This window comes from Mirounga leonina, unplaced genomic scaffold, assembly GCF_011800145.1.
Source record: "Mirounga leonina isolate KUSES-001 unplaced genomic scaffold, KU_Mleo_1.0 Mir_53, whole genome shotgun sequence".
Taxonomy (NCBI): domain Eukaryota; kingdom Metazoa; phylum Chordata; class Mammalia; order Carnivora; family Phocidae; genus Mirounga; species Mirounga leonina.
In genome coordinates, this window is record NW_023270807.1 from 95,580,233 (window position 1) to 95,605,798 (window position 25,566).

The 25,566-nt window shown below is 37.2% G+C and overlaps 1 protein-coding gene across 8 annotated transcripts in view; it reads left to right on the plus strand.

Annotated features, from left to right (window-relative positions):
• UTRN (utrophin) overlaps window positions 1-25,566 on the plus strand; it is a 496,689-nt gene that overhangs the window by 430,479 nt on the left and 40,644 nt on the right. For 7 of the 8 annotated variants that reach the window (XM_034990899.1, XM_034990900.1, XM_034990897.1 and 4 more), the window contains 6 exons: window positions 463-537; window positions 7,156-7,357; window positions 12,431-12,516; window positions 16,428-16,585; window positions 18,089-18,255; window positions 19,195-19,306. In XM_034990899.1, the coding sequence (XP_034846790.1) occupies window positions 463-537; window positions 7,156-7,357; window positions 12,431-12,516; window positions 16,428-16,585; window positions 18,089-18,255; window positions 19,195-19,306 (800 nt within the window). Of the gene's footprint in view, window positions 1-462; window positions 538-7,155; window positions 7,358-12,430; window positions 12,517-16,427; window positions 16,606-18,088; window positions 18,256-19,194; window positions 19,307-25,566 lie in introns of those variants that run through there. The other variant, XM_034990904.1, reaches the window with a different exon arrangement.

The window sequence follows — 25,566 nt, forward strand, 5'->3', positions numbered from 1 at the left end:
GAAGAAGCAAACAGATCAGGATGGGAGACATAAGACTAGCTTTGGGAGTAGTGACAGGGACAGCCTCATTGACAGAAAACTAATTGTCCTTGAGGAAGATTTCCCGGGAGGAGAGTCCCTCCCAGCAGCGGAGAAGGAAGGGCCCTGAGCCTACAGTGTGATGGATTTATTAAGCCTTCAGAAGTTAACAGGCCATGTTTCCTTTTCCTCATTTCCCTCCTTTTCTTATTGGATAATGCCCTCTTGAAAGCAGTGTAGCACTGCTTTGGAATGTATCTCACTATGGTGCTAATGAACATTTAATTATTCTCTTAAATAAATGCTGTGGATTTTGAGAGAAGACTTTTTAGTGAGTACGGACATAATACTTTTCCATCATCTGAAGTAAACAAATACGTTCTTGCCATTCAATAGAAGTTAAGCAATAAGCCTGCCTTTGAATGTGTTCCTTTTCCATTTCAGCTGACCTGAATAATGTACGTTTCTCTGCCTACCGCACAGCCATCAAAATCCGAAGACTACAAAAAGCACTGTGTTGTGAGTTATTCTGCCAAAGTTAATCACTCTGTTCTTTGGATTGCCTTTTTTTTTTTTTGAGACAGAGATAAATGAAGAGGGTGATGTGTTTGTAGAGTTAATCTCATTTTCAGTGTATCTCACTCAAGTAATTGGCTGTGTTTCTATAAATACTCTATTATTTGCCCCATCAGCATGCATGCAGTAGTAAGACAAATGAACATATGCCATTCTCAGTTGGAGAACAAAATTAGCCAAAATACAGGAGTAACATAAAAAGCTTTTTCAAAAATTATGCTGCCACCCAATTTAAAGGGATTAAATCAGGAAATCAAAGTAGTAGATCATTGCCTTCTTAGTACTTTGTATTCACTTGGAGGTATAGGATTCCAAACAGTATGATTCAATGCAATCATATAATAAAGAAATACTAAAAAACAATATTCCTGATCCAAATTTGAACTGGCACCTAGAAAATTAGATAAAAGGCTCTGGATTTATTTAAATATATTTTGAGATGTTTGGTCTTATCAACATGAACTTTTCCTGCAGAGTTTGTTGAGAGTAATGTTCTGTGATAGCCATTTTACCAAAGAGGTATTCCTCCCCACCCGCCCCCCCGACACACATGCCCAAACAACCTAACTTTAAACAGAAATATGAATACTTGTAATAATATAGATTTAATCTCTCTGAATTCTCTTTGTGGTCATAGTTTTAATGATTGAGTCTATTCAAAGAACATGTAGGCCTTGTCAGATAGTTAATATGGAAACTGACATCCACCCATATTTTTACAGCCTAGTAATTTGAATAATTCCAAGTATTCTTGTTGCTACCTTTTGTTAACAGTTGTTATATGTCTAGGCAGTTCAGTGAAGCTTTGAATATTACTCTTCAAAAATGATATATTAAGGTTAAAAATCTGCTCTTTAAAGGTCAGTAGAAATCAGAATTACATTTTGAGCTGGTTACGTGAGGAGAAATGAGGGAGGAGAAGTAGAAATCATTCAGACAAAACCCACAGCCGGGGCGCCTGGGTGGCTCAGTTGGTTAAGCGACTGCCTTCGGCTCAGGTCATGATCCTGGAGTCCTGGGATCGAGTCCCGCATCGGGCTCCCTGCTCAGCGGGGAGTCTGCTTCTCCCTCTGGCCCTCCCCCCTCTCATGTTCTCTCTATCTCATTCTCTCTCTCAAATAAATAAATAAAAAATCTTTAAAAAAAAAAAAAAAAGAAAAAACCCACAGCCATGGAAAGCTTTAAGATAAGAAGAACGTAAGTTATGTGTGGGAGGGAAGTCTCCAGGGCTAAAAAACACCTCCAGATTTACGGATGAAAGAAAAAAATGAGATGATTTTGATGCACATAATCTGCAGAGCCCCAGATAACTGGAAGCAACTGGTGCGGAATTACCAGTACAAACCAGTAAAGCCAACACAGCCTGGCCAGTGATCTGTATGTTGAGCCAGAAGGGAACAGGAAGTTCATAAAGGGGCACACAAAAGGGATGTTCAGTGAGCTCTGAGTCCGTGGTGACAGCAGTTTTGAAAGAGGCTCAGCTGCATGTCCAGTATCCAGCTGACAGATCTGGAAGGTCTTCTCAGGCCTGACGAGCTATAAAATGAGGACAAATGAGTCAGCCACAAAATCTCCATTGACCAAAGACTGCTTTTTTTGTCATGATGAACGTGGTTCGAGTTTTCAGTAGTACTTCTGGCCGGATAAACATATTAACACATTTGGTATTTTCCTCTGCTGGTTCTTTTGAGTTCTCAAGAAAAAATCTCCCTCCTTCAGCTCATTCCTTCAAACCTGAGAGGAGCAGAAGAGGAAGGCCTGCCCCTTCCAAGCTACATGACATGTAGAAATGCATACTAAGAGAAGCGCTGGGTTGCGTTGGATTGTAAATATTCGAGGTGTTGTGTTTAGAGCCACCTGGCCTCACTTTTCCCACTGCCCCTGCCCCTACTGCTCATCAGCCCTGGGCCTCTGCACCACTTGTCAGCTCACCTGTTCATGATTAATCTCTTCCTCCTCCTCCCATCTTTTCTGTTTACTTGAAATGCCCTGACCCTTCCTCCGCAAAGGTCTATAACCCTTTGTTCCTCCCAGACACTGTTAAAAATTTACTTCTTTTGGAAACGTTTACAAGCTAATCCCACCTGCCTCCAATTTTTCCAGAACTTTATGATTGCTTGTAACGACTGTTTCTCACCTAGGCGCCATATGCTTGCCTTTGTGCGATAGGTAATATCAGGAGGAGTCCACTGCAAACAGCTCAGGTCAGGGGTGGTCTCATTTTGTGTAAACCCCCACCCAGCATAAGGTCCTAATGCAGAGGGTGTGCTGTCACTGCTTCGTCACCGTTCATTCGTTCACTGGGCTCCACGATTGTGCAGGAGATAAGACCGCGTAAAGAGACTTGGTTCCCACACTCGAGGAGCCTACACTCAGAGATAGCAGGTTACGCATGGACACACGCTTTCAGCAGATTCCTCTTGCCCTCAGAATGGAATGGTCTTTGCCGTGAAGAGCAAGGCAAGCTTCCTTGAGTAGGAGGCACATAAGCCAGGCCTTAGCAGTCACACAGGATTTAGGCACATGGCTATTAATCAGGGGTAGGGAGGAAGGGACTTCTGTACATAAGCATCAAAGGTGTGGTTGGCATTCAGGGAACGTATTGGAGTCTGAATGGAGTGGGTTATGAGCTATCCAGTATTCAGAAATGTCCTTAAAATCAGTTTAGATCCACTTGGAGGGTCGTTTTTTTCCCATGAAACCTTTTCTCAATCATTTAGTTTTTCTGTTCCTCAAGCTCTCAAAATGTTGCATTTAATGTTTGCATTTGTTTTTTATGGAGTGGGGTGCTATGGCACATTTTCTGTTTTGTGGGAGTTAGGAGATAGGCCCAGATGCAGATGTATGCTTTAGACGATATCTAAGGCAGAAGGAAGGACCACGTGAACAGGGACAAGTACATGGTTCAGGTAAAAGATCATGGGGGCTAAGCTGGCGGGTGTAGGTCACGGGGGTGCAGAGGGTATGGATTGGTGAGGAGGAAAAAGAACTGATGACTGGGGGAATTTGCTAGTTGATAACCGGCAGAGGGTGAAAGAAGGACAGTGTTAGTACATTTCAGGATTTGCAGACTCGGGGTCCATAGAAGGTGGTAACACCATTACTGGATTGCAACATAATAAGACCTTTATTTGGGACATATTGAGGTAGAGGTCCCTGAAACAGAATAGGAGAGTTCTGTTTGGGAACAGAACAGCAGGAATGTGGGTCAGGTGTTCAGGCAGGAGATGGGGATGAGAAAACAGAATTGGGAGCCATCCAGAGAGAAGGGATTACTGAAATATTGACAGTGAGTGAGGGTATCAGGATTACAGAGGGAAGGGGCAATGATGCAAGACCTTGAGCGCCATCTGTATTTCTGAGGTGTCTGGGGAAGAGGAGGTAGGAGAGGTGTTAAAAAGGAATGGTCAAGGGGCGCCTGGGTGGCTCAGTCAGTTAAGCGTCTGCCTTCGGCTCAGGTCATGATCCCAGGGTCCTGGGATCGAGCCCCACATCAGGCTCCTTGCTCAGCAGAGAGCCTGCTTCTTCCTCTCCCTCTGCTGCTCCCCCTGCTTGTGCTTGCTCTCTTGCTTTCAAATAAATAAATAAATAAAATCTTAAAAAAAAAAAAAGAAGGAATGGTTAAACAGTGCAAGAACCTAAGAGTTACAGAAGCCCAAGGTCAGGTGCTAAACTGTGTGGTTTTGCAGAACAGGAGAGTGATGATCCATTCCATTCGATCCCTTGTGCCTCATATGTGGGATTAAAGAAAAAGCCTGAAAGTTGGTTAGAAAATGGTTCTGCTGTTTGTTTTATTTGCCACATGACCGAGCTGTCATTTGTCTCCCTTTGAAAAGAGAAAATCATAATTTTGTGTGATTTAAATGTAGTCTGTTTTTTAAAGGAACCTAAATGTGACACATTGCAGGAAGGATGGATGCTTGGCTTAGGCACCAAGGCGAAGTGTCAAAGTAAATCACTAAAAATTGAAGACATGATCATCTGTGGGATGTGGCAAATTACTGTCACAGCTACAGAGTATATCACAAAGGAGGCTGTTCTAGAAGAAATGCAAGGGCAGCACGATCCAGGAAATGGTCTTTCTGGAATTTGGTCTATTGTCACTTTATGCCATGTGTGGATACAATGGCAGTGTTGAGTTGCTGGCGTAATTAGTGGTGGAATTCAGAAAACTTAGAGCATTTTGGCAGATTTTGAATATGTTTCTTTGTGTCTGTGTGGAATTATAGTTCTGTTGCCACCATCATGAAGCACTTCTTTTTGTCAAGCACTGTGAAGGATGAGTTTGAATTTTGCTCCTGCCCTCTGGAAGTTTAAAATTGAAAATAACATACAGTGCCAAGAAGTAGGGTACAAATGATATGGAAGATTCCAGATGGTTCTTAATTTTTTTCTGATACCATCTCTAACTCATGTGAAGCTTACACAAGTTATTTTTGCAATTAGCTAAAATTTTACCAATGATGTATTTGATATCGGAAGGAAAGGGATTGACCCCTATTATCCAGACTTGTGTTTTATATTTGTCTCTTTTTTTAAATGAAGTCTTCCGTGTTGAGTTGTTTTAGAAATAATTTTATTCTGTATAATTTTAAAGCACTTCTTTTCCATTATAGGTAACTTGGAAAAAAAATTATTCTATGGTATTTAAGCAGCAAGAGTGGACACATTTCATAAATGTCTTTAAAAATTTAAAATTAGTGGTTATTCAGTGGTTAAAAATTGATAAATACAAAAGAAGCTATTCGTTCATTTATTTAACTATCAAAATATGTCATATTTTCTGAGGAGATAGTTTTGCATCAGACAAGGAGGAAATAGCTGGCTATATTAAAATTAAAAGTTCCCCTGAGCTTATTTCTTTTAAATTTAAAAAGTTAAATATGGTGGGGCACCTGGGTGGCTCAGTTGGTTGAGTGTCTGGCTCTTGATTTTGGCTCAGGGCATGATCTCAGGGTTCTGGGATTGAGCCCCATATTAGGCTCTGTGCTCAGTGGGGAGTCTGCTTGAGGATTCTCTCTCCCTCTTCCTCTGCCTCTCCCCCTCCTCATGCTCTCCCTCTCTCTTTCTAAAATAAAAAATAAATAAATCTTTTTTTTAAAAAAAGTTAAATCGGGAGATAGGGAAAACATTTTATAAAGCAGGAATTTCAATGAGCAGACCTTAAATTCATATAGGTTCTGTAATTTTCCAAACCCCTATCTTTTAGATTTAGAAGAGTCATTTCTACACTCAGTAAATGTATAGATACATGGTAATTTGATAATCTACTGTTTCCCTGTTTTCAGTTAGCTAATGAATGATTCACAGTTGATTGAAAAGAAAGATTATGTAAGTTTTTTTCTTTTTTGTCTAAACCTTTCCTCCTGGCCCATGATGATCTCCCCTAGTGCAACACGTGCTTGCCCTGAGAGCCAAGTGTCTGCCTCAGTGTAACCAGTGCCACCCACGTGTAAGCCATGTACCATCCATAGTGCTGTTGTCATTTCTGAGAGCCCCCTAGACTTCCTTGAATTCTTGTCTTTTCCCAAGCAGTTCTATCTTCCTGGAATTCTTCCCTTGCTTTGCATGGTCTCTTGTATCTTATATTCTTTAAGGCCCATTTCAAATCCCCACCTACCCAGGGAGCCTTTTTTAGGCTCCTTCTACTTCCCTGTGGTAATAGCTCTTCTAGAAATCTATGTATTCTCATTGAATTTTCACTCCTTTTAGTAAAGTTATCAGTACGCTCACTCTCCCTCTCTGACTGGCCATCTTTGAGAGCGGGGGGCTCCAGCTTATCCTTCTGTGCCCATCATGCTCTAGCCCTGGCCAGTCCCACTGTAGATGTTCTGCACATGAAGCATAAAAGTGGGAGCAAATACACAAAGGCCCATGGATGTGGCCTGTATTGTGGACCTCTACAAATCCCATGTAGCTAAAATGGCCTCTATGCCAAAGCATCATGGGAAGCAAACCAGGTGAGGGCCAGATTGGGAGGGCATTCTAGATCAGGTTTGTTCAGCAGACAGTAGAGAGCTACTTTTTTTGGCAGAACCCATTTTTTTAACTGCACATTTTCAGTGAGTTTTGTATGTCATAATGTATGTACATGTTGAGAAACAGAATGATTGGTTTGGCCGTGGTATAAAGGATGACTGGGAGGGGGTGAGCAGGCTGTTCTCAGGAGTTAGGAGAAGAGCAGTGCCATATTTTAGATGTTCTGCTATGTGGACTAGATTTATTTATGCCTTCCTATGTTTAAAAGTAGAAAAAGCCTGAAGAGAGGAAAGCCAGAAAAGGAAAGTAGGAAGAATTGATATTCCAAAGAGCAAAAAATGGGATCAGATTGAAAAGTAACAGAGTTTAGATGCAAAAGCATGAAAATAAGAGATTACAGATAAGAGTTTAGAAATGTAAGAATGGAAATGCTATTTATTTCTTTAAAGATTGAAATTGGCTAGAAAGGATAGATTCTTAAGTTGGAGAATCAAGCTAAATACTTAAGATGAGAAATGTTTTTGTTTCAGTGTTGTTATGTAATGTGATGATTGTGCATATTCCTTTCTCTCACCTGATTAGTGGATCTCTTAGAGTTGAATACAACAAATGAAGTTTTCAAGCAGCACAAACTGAACCAAAACGATCAGCTGCTTAGTGTTCCAGATGTCATCAACTGTCTGACAACAACCTATGATGGCCTGGAACAAATGCATAAGGATCTGGTCAACGTTCCGCTCTGTGTGGATATGTGTCTCAACTGGTTACTCAATGTGTATGACACGTAAGTTTGCATTGTTTTTCCTTAAAATATAATCATTGAATGAAATATATTGGTAATGCCAAATGTCTACATTTTGAAATGAGTTTTTTAAGAAGTACTTTCAAAGTACTTTTCCTAGTGGAAATATTTATGTTAATTGTTGAAAAGAATGACTTTCCAAAATTTGAACCCTTAACCAGCAATATAACAAAAAAGAATGTCCACCTATTATTTCAAGATTTTGCTTCAATTTATAAATACTGTTGGATTCCTAGTGTCACCCTGGCTAGGGGAAACCTAATATAAATAAGTCCTATATCCTCCTCTCTTCTTTTGAAAGACAAAAATTTATATTTGTTGTTATGAGTTACAGTAATTGGCTCATAATAATCCACTTTGCAATTTTTGTATGACAACTTAAGAGCCATTTGAATGGCAATTAAAGGGATTTAATTTGTCTTTTCGTATTAGCTTTATTTATTGTAATAGTGGTTATGTGTATATGTGGTGTTTTAAATAGTTTATGCTATAGGACACTCTAATATCTGTAATTTAATTAGATGCTCACTGTTACATGAAGAGCACTCTCAACTTCCAGCATAACTCATTCGCCATTAATTTGGCTGTTTTGAATGTGATAGTACATTTGTGAAATAATCAATTCTAGAAAGACCTGCTGTGGGCTGACATTTCCAAAACATTAGGAATTATTCATTCTTCTGGTAGGGGGTTAAAGTATGCAAAGATGAAATAAGAAAATGAGAACTGTTGATTTTCTCTCAGAACCTAAAAGTTATTTTCCATTAATTAGCTGCATGAAAATTTGTGTTTGTCATCCTTTTATTTGATTTAGAGAGCAAGAAGATAGATGATAGTTTATAAATGTACATGTGTTTAGCAGTGGATTGATTCTGTATAAGTAAATGGTGACAACAATAGCTTTAGGGATGATTTAATTGAAATTTTGTTTCTTTTGATTAGAAAAGTTTGTTATCTTTCAATATTCACAAATATCACAACAAAGTTTTTGTTTTGTTTTTTTTTTTAAATAATTAAATAGCCATCGTGTACTTGAGGACTCTTAAGAAACTCACTGAAGAACAGATAGGTAACATGAATCTCAGTTATAATAATGAAATGTGGGATTTACGATATCCCTATCTGGTATCTTTTAATACATTTCATTTTATCCTTTTTTATCTTTCTAGGGTAAAATATGATAGTTAGCATTAATTCACTATTTAGTTGATCTTCAATTTTTTAAACGTCCAAAAGAGACATTTTCTATATTGTAAATTCACCAGAATAGATGGTCAGTTGGGTATTTTAACTACAAAGCCTGTAACTTAGTTTGAGGACCCAAAAAGAATGCTAAATTCATAGAATACTTAGTTGAGAACTTCGTTAAGCACCACAGGGGTATGATAGAGATGCATATTTTGAGTAATAATTTCAGGAAGAACTAACTGAAATCACCCTCCTCTAGTTCTAACACACTACATTAGTTTGCTAGGACTGCCATAATAGAGTACCACAAACTAGGTAGCTTAAATAAAAGACATTTATTTTCTTACAGTTCTGCAGACTAGAAGTCTAAGATGAATGTGTCAGCAGGGTTGGTTTCTTCTGAAGCCTCTCTCCTTGGCTTATAGATGGCTGTCTTCTCCCTGTGTCTTCATATGGTCTTTTTTCTATGTGTGTTTGTGCCCTAATCTTACAAAAACATCAGTCGTATTGGATTGGGGCCCACCCTATGACCTCATTTTAAGTTAATTACCTCTCTAAAGACCCAATCTTCAAACACAGTCACATTCTGAGGTACTAAGTGGTTAGAGCTGCAACACATGAATTTCAGGAGGATCTAACTCATAACATGTAACACCTACATGTGCTGTTTTTACTGGACAGCCAAAGGGAATAGTGCCACTTAGTTGTGAAGGAAGCAGAATGTGAAATGTTGTGATTCATATTCTAGGGAATCAAATGTTGGCATATTTCCACTTTCCATCATCAAATATGAACACATGAGAAATGCTATACTAAGGTACTGTTTCTTATTTAGAAAAACAGTTTCTTAAAATTTTCCATTTTAAAGGAAAAAAGGCTTTTAGGATTTATTTCCCTTCCATGCCAAAGAAATACAGTGAAGACCATGCTGGGTCAGAATGGTGTATGCATTCAGTCTAGTTTTCTGTCTTGGAGAGGAATATCATGAATTAACCTAAGGGGAAAAAAACACAGTTAATCATACAATGGCAGTCTCAGATGGCCAGAGTTGGTTGCCCAAATTTCTCTAACAACTGTAATTTATCAATTTATGTAAACAAGAGTTATTAATTCTTTTTAAGTTATTAGTTTTCTTTGAGAATCTGATGGAACTATGATCTACATGATCCAATGCACTAGAACGTGTTGGACCCTAAGAAGTCTCTGAACCTTGGAAATGGTACCATGATCTAACCTTTCCATTCATTTAGCTATTTTGATATTCGCCCATTAACCATATGTTTTTGACCGCCTTACTTTGTGTAGTATGATACAGCCAGAGCGGATATTTTCAGCTCTTGAAGTATATTCAAGCAGCTCTTGAATTAATGAGTGATGCACACACAGGAGATCATAGAATTCTAGAAGGAGAAGTACTTTGAGGACATTCCATCTTCCATCTGCCCTCTTCATTTTACTCTGCCCTCTTTGTTTTACCAATTAAGAAATTGACCTAGTGAGATAAGAGACTTTATCCATAGCCACCTATTGCATATAAGTGGTAGATAGGGAATTAATACTCAGGTTTTTTTGATAATCACTTGTTTATTTCTGCCATGTAGCCATATCTAAAAAAAGAGTACTTTTTAAGTTATATTGAGTTTACTATTTATTTTCAAGTTTTAACATGTATCCAACTCCTAATATTCTGAATTTTTATAAAAAAAACCCCAATTTTCTTCTCTTGTGAATGATGAGAATCCAAATTTTTGGTTCTCGTTGCTTTGTACCTTGGCAGCCACTCAGCTTTTGGCATCTCAATTCCTCATCTGAAAAATTGAGATAAAAATATCTGCTCTGCTTACCATACATAAGATATTTGTGAAGGGCAAATGAACTAATATATGTAGAAAGGACTTTCTAAACTATAAAGATAAAATTTATTCCATTTATGAGTTCACAGCCTCACTCAGTCTTCATCTTCCCAGGTTAAAAAGCCTTAACTTCACGAACTTCCTTCTAAATTTAATAGAAATAAAAAATGTTTAAATCATGATTTAAAGCAATAGTCTGGAACGCTTGGTTTAAATATTTTTGTCCCTACAGAAAATATTAACCTCATTTGCTGCAGTGTTAAGTCATTTTTCCACTGTGCCAAGATGGATATAATTTTATAAGGTACATATCTTTCCAGTTAAAGTGATTTCAGGAGTTACTTATGAAGACAATCAGGGAACCAAATACTTAAATATTAGGTTATGTCACTCACTAATAAATTTCTTTGCCTCCCTCTTCTTTTTCAAATCCAGGTATCTTATTTAACATCAAAGCCTTATCATCTGGTCCCAGATGATATAACTTGGACAGTTTATCAACTGTTTGCCTTAATACAAGCCTTTCCTCCACCCGAATGCATCTTGTCTCTGGTGTTCACACTGCTGCTTCTTTCCCCTTGCCCAGGATTTTCCCGTGATAACCTACTTTCTCCTAGGGACAGTCCAGCCATGTCATGCCTTCGGTATCTGATTTGAGTCTTCTCTTCTCTATCAGACGTTATGAGACTAATAACTACTCAGACTAATCGCCAGTCAGAAATAACGAGTCAGCCACAACTTTCTTGAACTTGACTTATTTCAATGTATACAGGTTGCTCTCCTGTTTTCTTGTGTGTTTCCCATTGTTTTCTTGTCTCTCTTCTCTAGCTGTATGTGACCTTATCATGGGTGGGAACTGTGTCTTATACTTTTTTGCTGATCCTCATGGTACACAGAACAATGTTGAGATCACAGGAAACCTTAATAACTGTTAATGGTGTGATGAATGGATGATTGACATTTTCAGTAGCCTTCCTGATGACGTTCCTTTCTTGTGTTGTCACACAAGAGGTCATCCTCTAATACATATCATTTTGATCTCTTTTCCCTTAAGGGATTCCTTTGTCCTTAGCCACATCCATCTACTAGTCTATTCACCAGCCTTTTGTTATCTTCTGCAGGTCTATTGTCTGATTATCCAGAGATAATCCATAGCAAGGATCATGTTACCAATTTTTATAGTTTCTGCATTTCCCATTCCCCATCCCCAGGCTCTAGTACATTGGGACATTTGGTAGACAACTCAGAAATTCTTCGATAAATGACAAGAATAAAGACAACTCAAAGCTTTCAAAGACAAAAATTTTCTTCTAGTCAACTTATGGTTTCTCATTGGCATAGTACGAAGCTTTTTCCTTGTGTTGATTAATTAACGCATTTTGTATTTAATTATAATTTAAGACTTCCCCAAATAGAGATTTCATACCTGTCTATGTAAGATCACCGACTATTATAATTACAGTAGTAATTTTAAAAAACTGAATTGACAGAGACCAAAATCAATGAAGACAACAAGTTTTTAAGTATCTAACAAGTTATTAGCCCTTGGTATAGTTAATTTTCTAGTTTTTGTATATATATTTTTAGATACATCATTATACTTTTCTTCCTATATTAAGCAACATGCATATTATATATACCTTTAGCTATCTATTTTAAATCTTGCATTTGTAATTATTAACAGATTTCAATTCATACTATTTCTAAAAATATCTTTTCAGCTTTATAATTATCATTATCATTTTACTTTTACTCATTCTTCCCAGTTCCTATGTTCCACGTAAGTGATTTCAGGCTATATATTCTTCCAGACTGGGCCAAACATACTGTTAAAACATGTCATGAAATTATGGTATGGATTTAAAATTATTAAAAGTGAATAGAAAAATTGCATCTCTAAGATGCAATCATTGTCTAATAGTTTACCCTTAAGAAAATAGGTATCCAGAAATAATTAGTGTCCTGTATATAGCTTTAAATGCATCTTAACACATTGAGATTCTTATAATTACAGGGGTCGAACTGGAAAAATAAGAGTGCAGAGTCTGAAGATTGGATTGATGTCTCTCTCCAAAGGTCTCTTAGAAGAAAAATACAGATGTATGTAAGACCTTTCCTGTGCAATAGTGTTTTAGTAATAATAATGATAATAACAATTGATTGGAGGCTTAATTTATATGATTTGCTTGTAATAACAGTTTCCATTCTTTTTACCCCTTACTACAACATGTCCCAGGCTAGACAAAGGGTGTCAGTGAGAAGTGACGTGGATTTGTGTGAAGTGAGTTGAGGTGCCTTGATGGAGTGAGAACCAACTGCACATTATTTCTCATCTAAATCACAGAATAATCACCTCAGAACGTGGGCATCATGACTTCTGTTTTTTAGCTGAAAAAAAAAATTAATTCTGAGATGGATTAAAAATCTAGTCCGTGGCTGCAGACACAATAAATTATGGGGGTAGAATTAGATCTTAGATTGTTCTGACTCTAAAGCCCAAGTTTCTATCTCTCTATACTTCCAGTGATTGAAAAAAAAAATTAAGATGGACTAGAACTATTACAGACATTGGCAAATACTTATATTTTATCATGTAAGAAAATAAAAAAAAAACTGTTTTTATTCACCAAATAAATCCGTGGTATCCTTTTAGCTGTCAGTTAATGAGGGGCAGGTATCTTGGCATTTTGAAAGGGATGGGCTTGGGAGCCAAGGACACCTGCCTTCAAATCTCAGCATTGCCACTTAGTGGCTGAGTGACTTTGGGCCCGTTACCTGATCCCACTGAATACCACTAGCTAAGGGGCGATATTACTCCCATTTCACATTTCAGAAAGCTGAAATGTAATGGAGCTCCTTCAACTGAAGAATGAAGCTAATAGTTCCTGCTTTGAAAGCAATTAGAGATAATATGGGGAAAGTACCTAGAAATAACAGCTGTTGAATAAATGGTAACACTTGCTCGTGTGACTCCAAACTCTGTAAAGTTTTTCTGATTTAATTTTGTCCATAAAGTGTGGGTGACTTGATCCTTCCATGCATACCTCCGATGATTCTTTACAGAATGTATTCATATATTCTGGGGGGAAGGGTAGGGGTATTGCATGAAAGTTGAGATACCAAAGCACAAGAGGATGTTTGATCACAGGTCCTATAAACTTAGTTAAGTTTTGCATCTTCTGTGAACATACATGCCTTTTTTAAAACTTTTGTTTTCGGGCGCCTGGGTGGCTCAGTTGGTTAAGCAACTGCCTTCGGCTCAGGTCATGATCCTGGAGTCCCGGAATCGAGTCCCGCATCGGGCTCCCTGCTCGGCAGGGAGTCTGCTTCTCCCTCTCCCACTCCCCGTTTGTGTTCTCTCTCTCGCTGTGTCTTTCTCTGTCAAATAAATAAATAAAATCTTAAAAAAAAAAAAACAAAAAACTTTTGTTTTCTGGGATGTCTGTGAGGCGATTTGCCTGTGAATTTCAGGACTAGATCGTGGTGGCTTGTTTTTCTTAAGCCGTTTGACAAGGATGTCAGTGAAAAGAGATGTGGGATTTGTATGAAACAAAAAGCTGATTGTGGTAAGATCAGGAGGTGAGGTGCCTTGATGGAGTCAGAACCTAGTAAACCATGCAGAAAAAAAAAAAAAAGCTTTGCAGAAGGCTTTTGTTGGGTGGCCCTTTATTTATCCAAAATTTAAATCAGCCTCAGCACTGTAATTGTCGAAAGATATTAATTTTCAAAACTAAGAAGGTTATTTTTTATAATGAGTGGGAAAGGAAAATGTTCATGAAAACATCACTGTAGCACTAGAAGAAAAGGACTTTTTTTTAATCATTTATAGTCTGGGGTTTTCATGTGCTCCTGGAAGAATTTAGAGTTCCTTAGAAGTAACAGTTACGTCACAGTGCTCATCTTATTCTGTAACAAATACAAATTCAAACTCAAGGTTTATCATGAATCTTAAAATGTAAGCATGATCTGCTTTCCTAGACCAATGATTCTTCCTCCCTTTCTTTGCAAGTTGATTATCAGAGGGTACCTGAGACCAAAAGAGTTACAGCACGATGACTGTAGTTATAGAGCAAAAACCAGATTCTACACAATACAGTATATAAAGATTTCTTTTATCTGTACACATACCTTCAAACGTATTTCTGAAATACGTCATGTTTCAGATGAGTGTATTTCACCATACCGATACTCATGCACTCATCATACAATGGACACACTTTCTACAAATGTCAGCAAATTTCATCCTCTGTATTATTTCACATTAAATTTTCAGATTATGGCAAGGAAAGCAGAGGCCCTGCAATGAAAACTTCTGATATTTATCTTAATCCATGAAGTATGCTATTTTAGTACTTAATTAAATAAGACATCTCTTGGGTTGAAATCTTTAAGTCTTTCCTGTGAGTATTGAGACTCTGGAGATGGTCTGGGGTTTTGTTTTGTTTCTTATTTTGAGGTCCTTAGCAACTCTGATTTTAGTTTTGATTGCCCCAGTGATATCAGAACACTTGCTCATTACTATTTCCTTTGTTAGATTAATATTGAAGATAATTTGCTCTCCAAACTCAGCGGCAGAGGTGCCATTCTGGGTCACTTGGTATCCAAATGCACATTGATTTTGCAATGGCTAATGTCCGTGTCTTCACCCTGGTGACATCTCCTTCTCTGCTCGTGCCTTCTTGAGAACATCCCTTGATTAGGTTCTAATAACAGCGGGACCTTCTTGCTTATAGCTTTCTTCCTCATCAAAAACACACAAAGATCCTTCAGAATGGCCTTTTGCATCTCTTCTGTGCCAATTCATTTGAACTTGAGTTTTAGGTTGTGACCTGTCCCCACATCCTTGATAGTCCTTCTTGTTTCTGACTATAATATGAAAATGTGAACTTCTGTCAGAATTCGGAAGTATGTCAAGATGTTAAGGAATCTTTTCTTTTATGTTTTGTGTGTAGTTTTACCTTAACTGTGGCAGAGTAGTATAGTCGTCTTCCTCAAAAGAGGAAAGTTTGGCATGATTGATGTCACTGGAATGTGTACTTTCCTGTGTAGAGCATTATTACCTAGGAGGTCTCTTCCTGGAAATGGGTTTAAAATGAGCATCCTGAGAGTCTTGGATAAATATTTTGTGGCTTTGATAGTCTTATTTTTAACAAAGGGAAGGGGGGTGAGGGAATGAGCAAAATGAGTGAAGAGGAGCGGGAGATACAGGTTTCCAGTTATGGAATGAATAAATCACAGTAATACAAGGTACAGCACAGGGAATATAGTCAATGGCATTGTAATAACATTTATGGTGACAGATGGTAACTATACTTATGATGAGCACAGCACCATGTATAGAGATGTTGAATCACTATGTTGTACACCTGCAACTAATGTAACATTGTGTCAACTGTACTCAAATTTTTTAAAAAGGAAGAAAAAAAAGAAAAACAAATGGAACTCTAACCAAATCTAAGTGAACAAATGATAATGAAAACTAAATTTATCTAACTTGGATTTGCTTCTTCTATGTATGCTTATAGTTAAAGTTACATTTCATTATAATTACTATGTCAGTATCACCGGGCTTGGCTCAGTTGTTTGAAAGTTCACTGTTGGCAGTGTTAGATTTAGCATTATTTCCCTTAAAAAAAACACCCCAAAATGATACACTTTGCTCAGATATCCATTTACCAGATATTGTTTGAAAATGGTTTTTAGGATCAAATAAATATTTACTCCCCTTTTTTCTGTTCTTGTAAAACTTCACATGAAAAGCATTGAGAATTTATGTGTTTTTTTTTTTAATTTTTAGAACTTAGAAATTTCTTTCCAAAAAGTATTCACTTCTGTAAGAAAGTGGATTGTTTTTACATGAAATTTCTCCCTCGATAACTAATGTGATTCATGTCCATGTGATTTTTTTTTTTTTAATCTACATCATTCAATTGACAAAACCAAGGATATGGTTTACATAAAAGAACAGTCTCAGCCGATAGAAGTTAACCTCTGGGCTCTCCTCCTCGTAGATCTCTTTAAGGAAGTGGCGGGGCCCACAGAAATGTGTGACCAGAGGCAGCTTGGCCTGTTACTTCACGATGCCATCCAGATCCCTCGGCAGCTGGGGGAAGTAGCGGCTTTCGGGGGCAGTAATATTGAACCCAGTGTTCGCAGCTGCTTCCAACAGGTAAACACGAAGGATCACTGGTACGTAGAATGTGTCAGGAATGGTGTTGAGGATGTTCTGAGAATTCAAACAGGGAACCAAATGGTAGAAGACATTGGGTACTGTCCTGGTACATTTGTGTTTTATTTCTTCAAGCACATTTGATTCAAGGAACAGCAACCTCCTCGAGGAGACTTACTACTTATCAATGGATAAAACCCCACATCATTAAAATATGCTCTTAGATTGATGTGGTTTGGCCCTGACTTTGCCCCGGGCCTCACCTTTTCCCCCTCATTCCCATGCTGTCTGCTTTCCAGGTGCAGTTTTCCTTCCTTCATTCTTGCCCTAGCACCTTCGGGCATGTGCCCTCTGTTTAGAATAGTCTTCCTTACCCTTCACCTACAAACTTTGTTCTCATTGCTGATCCTTATTCTTTCTTTTGATCTTTGCTTGAACCTCACATTCTCTGAAAATCCTTCTCTGAGCCCTTCAGGTGAGGTTCTGTACTCCTACTATCTATTTTCACTTGAATCTCCTCTGTCTCCCTTTGATGCTCATGAAAGTGTAACTACATACTGAGTTGCATAATTGATTGATTACTGTTTTTCCTTCCATACAAACCCCAAAATTCTTTTTAATGCTTGCTGTATATAAAAGCATTCTAGAAATGTTACTACTGGTGTTATATGTATGCATAAAGGAAAAGGCTATAGATATTTTGCCAAAGCATATCCAGTGATTTATTATTGCTGAGAAAAAAAAAAGCTCACACCATCTCTTTAAGGAGAATTGATGTTATGGGTTATTAGATTTTATAATGGCCCTTTTACTTATTTTACAAATACAAAAAAATACCAAATGAACATTCTAAATATGATTCTCCCATGTACTGGTTCATACAGTGACCTTGACAAACGTGGGAGAAGGATGTTGTTACAAATTTAACTTTGCACATATGAAAATTAGTCAGTATTACGTTCTAAAGAGAGACTAAGGCATTTAATGCAATTAATCATAATCAAATTGGAAATGCTGCCAGGTATATTCACGGTAATATATTCCCAGTGTAATGTTGTAACAGGTGGAGCAGGACACAGAGATACCAGTTTTTATTTAGCATCTATAATGACCTTCAAATTTGGGAAGTTACCAGTGAGTCTTTACTTTCTCAAATTTTTACTGTCTTACATGAGTAAGTTTTATAGGATTAAAATATTTATGTGAAAATAGTACGAAGAATTGTGTGGTTTGGGGTTTTTATTTGTTTTAAATCTGAGCCTATTAAGGTCTTGGGATTTTTTTTCTTCCTCCTATATGATAATTTCTGCTTTTTCTAATTTTAGATTCTAGAATTTTCTCTCCATGAAGAACCTTAACTATTTTATGATTTAACTCACCTGGAAAGAGTTCTATAACTTTTCTTTCACTTTATATAGATTTTCAGAAGATTATAAAGCAACACCTGCTGCAGTTTAAATGAAGAGGTTTTCTTCACTTTGAGTATATGTGTTTCTTTACCAGAATAACAACAAGCCAGAGATAAGCGTGAAAGAGTTTATAGACTGGATGCGTCTGGAACCACAGTCCATGGTTTGGCTGCCCGTTTTACATCGAGTGGCAGCAGCTGAGACTGCAAAGCATCAGGCTAAATGCAACATCTGTAAAGAATGTCCAATTGTTGGATTCAGGTGAGATGATCTGTTGCCCGTGGTAGCAGGAGACTGTTTTCTGTTCTGTTGTTGCAATTTTAGCATTCATCCCTTCCTACTGATTCCCACTGGGGGGTTGTGTCCTCAATAAATGGGATGCTTAGCATATTCCATCTATCTGAAAATGGCATTCCTTCTTATAGCTACTACATGAAGCTTATTTTATTATTATTATTATTATTGTTATTTATACCACTCTGCTCCAGAACCAGAGATTTTTCTGAATTTCTATTTACATAGATCCCAGAAATGTTCATGCATGATAATTGTATGACTCATTATACTTACATGGCCCCGATGGAATTTGGTGATGTTGCAAGGCCTTTGGGGTCAAACTTAGTAGTCAGAAAGCGACATTTAAATACTGAGAAGTAACCAGATCACTTTGTGTTACTTCTGCCCAACTTTGTTATGAAGTTGATTAACCTGCTGTTCACCCTCACTGGAGGAAGCTTTGTCAGGGAATTTTGAGATTCATTTCTTATTGATGGTGTAATGGATTTTTAAAAATTTGATGTGTCAAGCTAATAAACATGACTCTCCTTCTCGGCCATTTGCATTCACTTTCACACATTACAGAAAATCTTCTGACGTGGATATTTGTCTTCACATAATGTTGAAACCGATGGAAACATGCGTTAGAGACTTGAATTCCAAAAATTTGCTTTTTTTTTTTTCACTTGGGAGGTGAGTTCATTAATTTCCCTTGTGAAATCCAAGATTCTCTTGGCCCTAATTTGGAGCTAAGATACTAAGAAAATTCCACATTTTGTGGCCAATCTACCTTTTATTTCCATGGTGCTTTGGGTGAATGGCATTCCTTACCACCAATGAATGATTTAAATAATAGGCATGCAAATAATAGCATGACTAAATAATAGGCATGCAAGCTAATGAATTTTCTTTTCTTCTCTCTAGGTATAGAAGCCTAAAGCATTTTAACTATGATGTCTGCCAGAGTTGCTTTTTTTCGGGTCGAACAGCAAAAGGTCACAAATTACATTACCCAATGGTGGAATATTGTATACCTGTGAGTAATGAGCCACTTCTTGTTTGTTTGTTTGTTTGTTTGTTTGTGGGAAGAGAGGAAGAGGGAGAGAGAGAATCTTAAGGAGGCTCCATGCCCAGTGAGGAGCCTGACTTGGGCTCGATCCCACGACCCTGAGAGCATGACCTCAGCCAAAATCAAGAGTTGGATGCTTAACCAACTGAGCCACCCAGGCACCCCTCTTGTTTTTTTTAAATGTCATATTGCTTTCAAAATAACAAACGTCAAAATTACTCAATATGTTTAGACTTAAATTTTTATGGGAAAAAATCACTTTTAAGACTGCTTAACTATTTTGTGTTTTTTGTTTTCTTATAAACAAATACATCTATGTTGAATTCATTAACATAGAATAATTATACTTTTTTGAGAAAAATTAATTTATTACATTTTATTTACATCTGTGTTTTGATTTTAAACTTAACTTTCTTGGTAGCAAGCTCTTTTTAAGAGCTCACACTGGCCTGCGTTGAAAATGATACTATGTGATGGAAACCATGTCTCTTTTAGACACATTTAAAATATGTTTTCATAATTACATATTTTTATATTAGCAAAAAAGTAGAAAACAGAGGAAGTGAAAAATTCATAAATCTAGCTCCTGAATCAAATCAAATCAAATCTCTGATTTTGTTAAGATTAATTTTTATATTTATGTTATTTTGATCCTGCTTTAATCACTGAACATATGGTAGAGTAAATGCTGTCCCCTTGTAATTTTCCTAGTTACAGAATATTTAATTGAGTGAATTACTAAAATTTATCTAACCACTCCCTCAAATTTATTTGGACACATGTTTATTTTCAATTTTCTGATACTATAAACAACATTCATATAAATATCTTTGTGAAAATAGGTCTTTCTCTATATTGCATAAATTATATTTCCATGATATAAAATACTGGAAATAAATGATGTGGGTTGATGAATATGAGTATTTTTATGGCCAAAATTCTTCATGTTAATTTACTTCCAAAAGATGTTTATACCTCTTTACATTATTGTCACATTTTGTTAATACCCCGATTTCATTACAGCCTCGCTAGCATTGGACACTGATTCTTATTGTTTCTTTGATTTAAAGCTATTTTTTCTGAAGTTATCTTCATTTGCTGTCAAGAGCTGTTTTTTAGCTTCCTTCCAAATAGTGAACCAAAATTTATTCATAGAGCTGTACATTTTCTTTAGGTTTAGGGAATTGAGTTACTTTTTCGATTATAAATTGACAGAAAAACAGCAATGCTTATAAAATACACACATATAAATCTCACAGTCTTGGGTATCTTATCTCAAATAGGTACCCCATATATGGAGAGGAAATTTCCAGAAAATTCTGCACGATTATAATAGATGAAATCCCCATAGTGCATAATAACTTTAACTAGGATAAAGATCCTCCAAGAAAATTTATGAAGCACCATTTATTACTATGATTAACATATTTATTCACTCAACAAATAAACACTGAGTACTTACCTTGTGTCAGACACTCCTCTCGACTCTAATTCATCATTGTACCACCAGGATAGACAAGATTACTGTCTCTCCTGCTACTTTCCATTTAGGAGGAGGGAATGTGTGACGAGGAACAAGGAAACAAATAAATGAGATCATTACAGATTATAGTAAGCGCCTTTAAAGAAATAAATGGGTAATGAGATAGAAGATTAGAGGAGGCGCTTTAGATAAAGAAATCAGGGAAGGTCGGCCAGAGAAGTTAACGTTTGAGTTGAGACTGAAGGATGAGAAAGAAGCAGGTGTGTGAAGAACTAGTAGAAATACATTTCAGAGAAGAAACAGTAGACACAGAAGTCTGGAGATGGGAAAGAGTTTGGCGTAGATGGAGCACAGAAGAAAAATGGAGCATGTTCCACAAGGAGAGGGTGCTGGGTAGCACCAGCTATGTCATTTGAAATGCCCAGAGTATCGTGAAGAGGTGGAACCCCTTGTTCAAAATGTCTTATAACTTTTAAGATGGCAACAGCAGAGCATTAACCCAAACTTGGGGAGCTTGTGCGTGTGGGACCCCTGCAACTGCGCAGGTCACATATCCAGGCAGATGGGAAAGAAAGAGGTGGGAATGATAGGGGAACAGAAAGAAACGGGTAAATTTCTCCATCCACCAAAGGGAGAGTGGTAGGAGATGAGATGAAAGAGAAAGGCGGTATCAGATTGTACAGAACCCTGCTGGTCGTTATAAGAAATTGGGGAGAAGTATAGTATTAATATTTGCATGATTAGAAGTAGGCATTTAGGAAACTGATTATAAAGAGCTGATGTCAAAAAATGGGAAAAATCACAAAGTAAGTATACATTGAAGATGTATAAAAATGATGACATGTTTAAAGATGTATAAAGTAAGTAAAGATGTATAAAATTACTATTTTTCTAGGTCTTAAATGTAATTCCTAATGATTTTGCAAAATACCCACACAATTTGAAATCTACATCTCTTCAACAGTAGTCATTGGCCATTTGGAAATGCTGGCAAATCACTGATACACTGATGCATTTCACTGATACATAAAAACTCATTTTAAAATGAAATCTGTAGGTTACCCAAAGCTCTTCTTGTTACATAGATTTTTGCAAAATCATTGTTGTCCTTCTCCTGCATTGCAAAGGATGGCTTCCTTTTTGTAGGTGTGCTTTGGGAGGTCCTTTGCCTCTTTCTGAAGTTTAGGTAGTGATCTTAATCAGCAGCCTACTCATAGATCATCTTATGACAGGTTATTTTCTGCATTTGACCCCACAGCTTTTGATAAAGTAACTAGAAATATATGTAAATTGAATTTTTGAACGGTATACTCTTGAATTGAATAGTAATGAATTAATAATTAATGGTTCTCAAATTTTCTTTCTTTTCATCCACATTCTTTGGATTTTTGCTCTCCTCTTTTAAGTAAGCTTTTTTTTATACTTCATCTGTCTTTTACCCAACATTCCCTAAACTCATTTGATGTCTGTCTTAGAAAAGGAACTCAAATCTGAGTTTTTCAATGCAATGATAATAAGCACCGCTTGCATGCAAATAGGTGAAACCTTTCCATGCAGATCTTGACGTTTGCATTTCTCATAGAGCATCTCCATTTGTGGTGGGGATGGTGCTCTAGTTATATTACTGACGTCATTTCTTTCCCCTTCAACTTCCTTCTTCCTGAATCTGAATGTTTTATTGTTAAAGGTTTTCTGAAGTCTTATTTTAAACCCTCAAAGCTCCAGAAATATTTCTTCAAACACATCAGCTGACTGTGACAATGTTTGTCTTCAGATGTAAGCAGACTAATGGTGTGTGAATTCTCTTATCATAATTTATGAAGGCATTTTATGAAACTGATAGTAAAACATCTATATACAGAAGTGAAGTAGAATTCTCCTTTCTCTTGAAAATGACTTTTTTAAACTCGTATTTTCTCCCACCATTCTCTAACCCCACTTTGTACATTTAAGGAGTTTAAGGACAGTGATTAGGCTCAGTAAGAGGTCATCTAAAACAGCAGTGTGACATAGGTTCTGTTTCATCCCTGTCACCACTCTCTCTCTCTATCCCTCCAAATGCCACCCCTTCACAAAAACAGCTCAACTCTCACTGGTGTGTAAAATCTCCCCAACGTCCTCCGGCTTCCCCTCCCAGGACGCCTCACCCTGCGGGCTCTACCAGTCGCTTCTGTTTCACCAGTTAGTACCTGACTGTGTATTATCTTGTATTGTTTTCCATGTGTTTTTATCCCCTCCACTCTCTTTTTAACTCCTTTTTTCTTCCTACACTTAAAGCTGGCTCATAAAAGCTAAATGAGTTCATATCTGATATTATAAATACTAATGATAGAATATTAAAGCTGGAAAGATCTGAGAAGTCATCTAATTCATCCTCATTTTAAAGAGAAAACTAAGTCTTAGAAAAGGTGATTTGTTCAAAGTTGGTGGCCTGGATTTAGTGATTTTACTGCCTTAGGGAAATATATGTAATTTGGCACATTAGCAAACTGTGTCCTGTATGCTTGCTGGAGTGTTATGTTTGTTGGGTATCCAGTTATATAGGCATTTTGCTGGGGACTGAAGATACAGTGAAAATACAATGAAGGAAAGTAAAGATCTCTATGTGGAGAAATTTAGGACTATGTATTTTTTTTAAATGACTAAGTTTATGGCTCAAGATAATAGTCAAAATTTTTTATTGTTACCTGTGACCTACATGTTTGAATTCAGGGATTATTATTTATTTAAAAAATAGTGACATTATATATTAAAGATGTGCAGATTTTCAGTTTCTTTTTTATTGGAATAAGTCTGTGATCATGTAATTTCACAATGAAAGTGACCCTAATTTTATCTTTTAAGAAATTGCTTATATTCTTTGTTGCAAATAACCAAAATTTAATTCACATTAGACACATTTTTGTATGTTAGGACATAGAAAAAAGATAGCCCCCTTTTTAAAAATTCAGTTAGTCAACATATAATACATCATTAGGTTCAGATGTAGCGTTCCATAATTCATCAGTTGCGTTAAAGCTGTCCCTTTAAACTAGAGAGAGAGGATGATGAGTTTCATGTATGATTTCTAAGAGTTTATGCAATTGCTGCCAGTGAGCGAGAGCTAGATAGGATTAAATATTAAGGAGCATGGAAAAGGTTTGGAATTGCTACTGGGGGCAAGCATGAGTCAACAAGAGATGAGTAAATTGATTGCTACCTTGCAATAGGAGTGCAGCTGAGGTTAATTGGCAAGGATTTGCACTGACTCCATCACTGCTCAGTCGCTTTGGAATTAAAGGATGGTAGATAGAGTTGAAGGCCAAGGGAGTGAATGATACAAAAGTGTTAATAATACTGGGATTGCTTTGGGCTGTCCCCATACTGAAGAAATCCCAAAAGGGGTTGAAGGGCTGTGGGGGAAAGAAGAGGTTTGTTCGTATTAAAGAAGTAGGAGCAAGGGTAACATTTTTTTTTTTTTTTCCAAGTTAGAAATTGGGAACCAAATAATGTTTTGAGTAGTGATGAGGTCTGAGGTTTGGACATACCCCAGTATGTGGCTAATGTGGAACATAAAAGGTTTTGAGATGAGGTGGCATTTAGAAGATCATCAGTATGTCTCCAGAAGGTGACAGGTGGTAGCTGGGTCTGGCCACATATGGTCAAAGGGGAGTGGACGGGGACATTAGTTTTAGTTGGTGAGAAGGCTGAGGCTAAGAGCAAAATGCTGTAAACCTCCTTTATTCTTGGCCTTTGTGGGAGAGAGATTATACAGCCCATCATGGAGAGGTTGGTAGGGAAGATGTTTTATCACAGGACCATCAAGATTCACTGAAAGAGAAGGGTTGAGGTTGCAGATATGAACAAGATGTAGTGGAGTGTGTATATACATCAAAGAACACAGAGTCCATGATGTTGGGGAAAGGAAGTAACTAATCAGAGGCTGTGTGCATCTGGGAAGGGACAGTGGTCCAGGAGAGAAAAGGAGAAATGAGAGGGAATAGGGTACTTGCTTGTTGGCAAATACAGGCACAAGGAACCAAACTGTGAGCCAGAATAAGAAGGTGGTGTGAGAGATGTGTTAGCTCCGGGAGAAGAGATGGGATGTTTGCAAAATTTTATTGCTAGAAAAGTCTGCAATGTCAGCTATTCTGAGCATTCAAATTGATGGAGTGGAATCTTTACCAAATTCTCTGCTTATGTGCAAGGTTCAGATAGGATTAGTTTGCACTGATAGTTTCATTGAGATTTTGGTAAGAAGAGCGGAGGACAGGAAAAACATACCTCCATGGGAAACAGCTTATTACTTTAATAACACTTAAAACACATTTGTATTGTACTTTCTAAGCAAGTGCATGTTACTTTTAAAGCAACAGTTTCAAGCATATTCTTGCCAATATTGATTAAATATATGGGGAAATAAACCAAAGTTTTGTACTTTCAGTATTTCTAGAAACTGTAGAAAAATCAATTTTCTACTAAGAAAAAACAAAGGTTTATTTTTTTTATTTGTTTATCACCATACATTACATAATTAGTCTTCGATGTTGTGTTCCATGATTCATCGTTTGCATATAACACTCAGTGCCCCATTCAGTACGTGCCCTCTTTAATACCCATCACCAGGCTAACCCATCCCCCCAACCCCCTCCCCTCTAGAACGCTCAGTTTGTTTCTCAGAGTCCATAATCTCTCATGGTTCGTCTCCTCCTCCAATTTCCCCCCCTTCATTTTTCCTTTCCTGCTATCTTCTTCTTTTTTTTTT